Source organism: Vicugna pacos, chromosome 11, assembly GCF_048564905.1.
Source record: "Vicugna pacos chromosome 11, VicPac4, whole genome shotgun sequence".
NCBI lineage: Eukaryota > Metazoa > Chordata > Mammalia > Artiodactyla > Camelidae > Vicugna > Vicugna pacos.
In genome coordinates, this window is record NC_132997.1 from 84,441,304 (window position 1) to 84,447,303 (window position 6,000).

General features: G+C 31.8%; 1 protein-coding gene across 1 annotated transcript in view; it reads left to right on the forward strand.

Moving 5' to 3' along the window:
• Nucleotides 1–5,510, forward strand: part of SMC3 (structural maintenance of chromosomes 3) — a 30,280-nt gene extending 24,770 nt beyond the window's left edge. Inside the window, exons 21-29 of the mRNA XM_006200210.4 lie at nt 354–512; nt 1,092–1,199; nt 1,700–1,808; nt 2,298–2,545; nt 2,630–2,842; nt 3,185–3,376; nt 3,535–3,712; nt 4,364–4,470; nt 5,100–5,510. Of these exons, the coding sequence (XP_006200272.1) occupies nt 354–512; nt 1,092–1,199; nt 1,700–1,808; nt 2,298–2,545; nt 2,630–2,842; nt 3,185–3,376; nt 3,535–3,712; nt 4,364–4,470; nt 5,100–5,171 (1,386 nt within the window). The 3' untranslated portion in view covers nt 5,172–5,510. The remainder of the gene's footprint in view (nt 1–353; nt 513–1,091; nt 1,200–1,699; nt 1,809–2,297; nt 2,546–2,629; nt 2,843–3,184; nt 3,377–3,534; nt 3,713–4,363; nt 4,471–5,099) is intronic.
• The last annotated feature ends 490 nt before the right edge of the window (nt 5,511–6,000 follow it).

Sequence of the window (6,000 nt, forward strand, 5' to 3'; positions counted from 1 at the left end):
ATTTAGCACATCAAAAGTGCTAAAACAGCAAAGTTTAAGAAATACATATCACCCACAATTGTATCACCCTAACATTCTAGCAACTTCTTTTTGTTCTTACGAATATACATAAAGATTTTTGTACATTCTGACCATGGAATATGTGTTCACACATCTTGCATGGTATTGTGTCATAATCTTTTTCTGGTTGCTACATAGTTCTGATTATCAAATTTAATGGATACTTGATAATTAATTGAGTTAATGTGATTATTTAGCTCACTTTAATGTTATATATAGACTATATCCAATTTTTCACTATTATAACTAATACACTAATACCTTTATTAATAAATGGATAATCTGTCATATAGCAACGTAGCTTACAAAGTTTGGAGGCAAGTTTGCATGCTATGGAGTCCACCAGAGAATCATTGAAAGCAGAACTGGGAACTGATTTGCTTTCTCAACTTAGTCTGGAAGATCAGAAGAGAGTTGATGCACTGAATGATGAAATTCGTCAACTTCAGCAGGCAAGTACAGTTGACAAAAAAAAGTTTTTGTTGGTAGTTGGCTGGTGTGAAAAGTGTCTTGGAATGTGAAATAGAAGGAATTTCGTGAAAGAGAATATTGAGAAAATAGACTTAGGCTTCTGATAGTCATAAAAGTAAATGAGGCTTTAGGGTTATATAAGAAATCTTTATTTTCTTTCATCTTATTTAATGTACATTTATCATAAAAATTGAGATTGTTAGCTTTGCTATATTTATTGATCTGACCACCTTTACATATTTAATAATACTATTTTGATTAAACATTTTAGTAACATTTCATTTTTAAATAAGAGATATAAACAACCAACACTAAGTGTAAAGAAATGAAAATCAGGAAGAGATATTTTTGGTACCATGCCTTATAAAAAGAAACAGGCACAAAAACCAGCATTTTGAATAGATAAGAGAGAAAATAAAATACAGGGCTTTTTGAAAAGGTATAAAACTCCATCTAAGCTCATTTGAACACAAGTAATGGAGGAAACAGCGGATTAACAGCATTCCTGAGTGAGAAATGTGCATATCTGTGTAGACAAATAACTGGTTTTTTTCTTGTAGGAAAACAGACAGCTGCTGAATGAAAGAATTAAATTAGAAGGTATTATTACTCGAGTAGAGACTTACCTCAATGAGAATTTGAGAAAGCGCTTGGACCAAGTAGAACAGGTATGTCTTTTTGAGGGTTCCTTCATGACCATAACCTTTTGAAAGTGCTTATATAAGAGGCTCTGATTGACTTGGGGGACAGAGACTAGCAGTCTGACTACTTGCCCTGGCTTGGAGTTTTAGCACTGCCACCTAGTGTACAGTATTGGGTAAGTCATTTGATATTTCTAAGCTTCAGTTTCATCCTATGCAAAATAAGCACAGCAGTAGTACCTATTTTGTATGATTATATGTCACATTCTAGGTACTTGGTAAATATCAGGAATATTTTCTCAGTAGTAATCAGATGCTGAGAGATTTTCTGATAATTGTATCATTACTTTTTTCCTTTAATGGATACAGTAAGTACTTAACAATTATTTGAAGTATGTTTTTTGGTTTTATTAAGTGTTTATTCAAACATATCACCAGTTACATAAACTTGTAGCAGTTATAACACTTTGAAACTAACAAAATTCGTATTTTGTGGTTTAACACTCTTAGTTCTTTTTATGTTATAGGAACTCAATGAACTGAGAGAGACTGAAGGGGGTACTGTTCTCACTGCTACAACTTCAGAACTTGAAGCCATCAATAAAAGAGTGAAAGATACCATGGCACGATCAGAAGGTAAAATTTAGCTTATTCATTTTATGAAATTGTTTACTACAAAATGAAATATCAATATAGGCAAAAAAAGGTACCAGCAGTTTTATATAGTTTTCCATCATCATAAACAATTTATAGGAAACAGTTGAAGGGGTTGGTTATAAGTAGTAACCTTTGTTTTGTTGAAATGTATGTGACAATTTTATGAGAGACTATAAATTATTAGTTTCATTGACAAAAGTATGAAATAGCTGAATCAAGTTTCTTATCACTTAGTTGCTGAGAAGAAAATTATTTTAGTTTTTTATAAACATAAACATTAAACAATAAAAACTATATATACTTGAGTAACTTGTGTACACTCCTAATTTTGTCCTGATTTCTTTCATAAATTTTCACAATAAAATTTAAACCTGCTTTGATAGATTTGACCATAGTATCTTTGGTCAAGTAACACTCTGGCTTTAAAATAGGTTTTATGGCCTAATTTGGTTTTCCCTTCCATTTTAGATTTGGACAATTCCATTGATAAAACAGAAGCTGGAATTAAGGAGTTGCAGAAGAGTATGGAACGCTGGAAAAATATGGAAAAAGAACACATGGATGCTATAAATCATGATACTAAAGAACTAGAAAAGATGACAAATCGACAAGGCATGTTACTAAAGAAGAAAGAAGAGTGTATGAAGAAAATTCGAGAACTTGGGTCACTTCCCCAGGAAGCATTTGAAAAATACCAGACACTGAGCCTCAAACAGGTAGATCTTGTTGGTATTAAATTTGAAATCTCCTTGCAGATTTCTCTATATGCAAACTTAACTTGTACTTTTTTCTCTTTACAGTTGTTTCGAAAACTTGAACAATGCAACACAGAACTGAAGAAATACAGTCATGTTAATAAAAAAGCTTTAGATCAGTTTGTAAATTTCTCTGAGCAGAAAGAAAAGTTAATAAAGCGACAGGAAGAGTTGGATAGGGGGTACAAATCAATCATGGAACTGATGAATGTCCTTGAACTTCGAAAATATGAAGCTATTCAGCTAACTTTCAAACAGGTATGTTTCTATTTGTAGTTAATAACACACAAGGTAACATCTTCAGATACTATTCAGTTTATTCAATCTGTAAAGATTTTAAAGCTTTTTTCCCACTGATAGTTGGATCTAATATTTGCAAATAAATCCAGTATATAGATTGCTAATGTAGTAACTAGAATGTTTTACACAGCTCTTGAAAGGATCCAATCTGTTACTCTTGTTCTTAAGATTAGATAATGAAAATACTTTTCGTTCTTAAATATTTGTCCTTGTTTTAAGCAGTAATATATAATGTATGTATAATCCCACCAAGCAAAATACATATTCCAGTTGACACCCGACTTATTTATTTATTTTAAGGTATCCAAAAACTTCAGTGAAGTATTCCAGAAGTTGGTACCCGGTGGCAAAGCTACTTTGGTGATGAAGAAAGGAGATGTGGAGGGCAGTCAGTCTCAGGATGAAGGAGAAGGGAGTGGTGAAAGTGAGAGGGGCTCTGGGTCACAAAGCAGTGTTCCGTCAGTTGACCAGTTCACTGGAGTTGGAATTAGGGTAATATACCTTTACATTTCAATTTTCCTCATAATATTATAGTAGAATTTGTAGAACATTTTGCTAGTATAAATTGGTACATGGTATGCAATTTAATGTTAAGAGATGATGGCAATTTTTACCCCGTTAAGATATTAACCCATCAGTTGTTTTCTTAGGTGTCATTTACAGGAAAACAAGGTGAAATGAGAGAAATGCAGCAGCTTTCCGGTGGACAGAAATCTTTGGTAGCTCTTGCTCTGATTTTCGCCATTCAGAAATGTGACCCAGCTCCTTTTTACTTGTTTGATGAGATTGACCAGGCTCTGGATGCTCAGCACAGAAAGGCTGTGTCAGGTACAGTTGTGGTTTCATAGTTAACAGTAACTTGCTAAAAATGATAGCCTGCCTCTTTTATAGTGTATTACTTGTTGCCTAATGTTGTCTGGAGGGACTAGATAGGTTATGCATTCAGTAAATAATTTCTCTTTTAACAGTTTTTTTAAACTTTAGTATTAGACCACAAAGTTTAGTTCTGTGATAAATGGATATAATAATTGAAAATCCTACTCCAGTTACAGTTTTATACAAAAGTTTCTCCTTTTAAAACTTGTTTTTCTCAATACTTGAATAGCTCATCATAAACAGTGTTGATTCTGTTAATAATCTATACCTGATCTTTAGTAAGTTCAAAAGATCTTGGGAGAGTGGCTAGCAGGGAAAAAGTTTTTCAGTTTTTTTGTGTGAGAAAATTTACTTTGCTCTGACATTATTTCCAATGCTGTATTAGACGGTGCTGCTGCTTTCTATTCTGTAACTTTAAGATACTGATGTTGAAGATTTATTCCTAATTTAAGAAATCAAGTTGATAATTTTTGCAGATACATGCATGAAAAATTAAAGAGTTACAGGCAGTTTTAAATTTTAGGTAAGAGTAGAGACAGTTGCTTTTTAAATTTTCAGTCCTACTGAGAACAGGTTTTATTAAATTACTATTTCTTCTTACAGATATGATTATGGAACTTGCTGTACATGCTCAGTTTATTACAACTACTTTTAGGCCTGAACTGCTTGAGTCGGCTGACAAATTCTATGGCGTAAAATTCAGAAATAAGGTAATTTCTTTTTACATGAAGTTTAAGTTCATGTAGTATTTATTTAATACATTGTATTTGTTGAATTCTTGTTTTATGTTACTTAAATAATGAAAGAAAATTTAGAAAGTTGTTTATCTGATGATGATGTCTTTGTAAAGAAAGGAACTTCAAGTGTCTATGAAGGCTAGCAAATTTTTTGTGTGGCATTCATTGCATTGATTTTATTTTCATTGGCATTAAGAGGTACTGTCTTCTTGTCTACACTATTTAGTGCTTTTTAATGCACAGTTGTTAACAGTTACATATATTCATTTATATTTGGCTAGACCACACAGTTATTTCTGCTGTTTTCAGCCTTAGATTCTTTGAAATAGCAGAGTAATAAAAACCAAACAAAAATGTAGTTCAAATATTTAGACGTTATCTGTATCTTCAGAGTATCAAAATGCAGAATATTCTTTAAACTCATGCATTGAACAAATAGCATCATAAAGGTTTTTATCAGTCAGTGTTTTAGAATCATTTGACTTGATACATAAAATTTATAGGTGATGGGTTGTATTTTAAAAATATGACCCTGTTCAGGGGGAACACTGATGTATTTCTTTATAATTTAACAGGCTTTGTTTTTAACATTTATTCTTCAGGTTAGTCATATTGATGTGATCACAGCAGAGATGGCCAAAGACTTTGTAGAAGATGATACCACTCATGGTTAATTGGAAAATATTGCCCACTGGTTTGGAAGATGTGTATAGTAATATGACTCATACCCAGGAACTGTAAATTTAAGCCTAAATATTGGTCATTATTAGTAGTTTTCAGTCTTAGAGCATACATAGTTTCCTTTTATATTTCTGTCATTGTATTTTATAAGATACTCTGTAATGTTACATTTCTACTTACAGTTCAAGAATTTTATTTCCCACACAACTTTTTGTAAAGTGTCCTCCTATTTTAAATCTTTTAAAACATGCTAAAAATTCTTTCCTAATTATTTTATCAGTTATATTGCCTCTTTTTTATAGCTTGAATTAAATAATTGGTTTTATGGCTAATTTTGTGTTTTATGTGGCTTTTTATTTATAGCTGTATGATTAGAAACAAATTTTTCTTAAATATTTTTTATTTTGGGTATTTACCTAAAATACCTTCACCCAGAAGATTTTTAGAATATAGTTTACTATTCTGTTGAATTACATCAGTAATTCCCAATCCTGGCTACATGTGTAAATCCATGGAGAAGCTTTTAAAACGTTAACATTGCTGGAGTATTTCCCTACATCACTTGAATCAAAATCTTTTAAGGGATGGGTCACTGTTGATTTCAAAGTTCCCCAAGGTGATTCTGACCCTCAGTGAGGGTTAGAACCCCTACTTTAACTCAGTGTAACTGTCCTTTAAAAATTATTTTTAATTTAAGATGGCAGTTTGTTTAATAGACGTTGGAAAGAATGTCTTTAAAACTGAGCCATAAAATTTCTTTGTTTTTCTGCATAAGTAGTTTGGAAAACCTTGTTATTGAAACATTGGTCTTTTCCCCAGTTA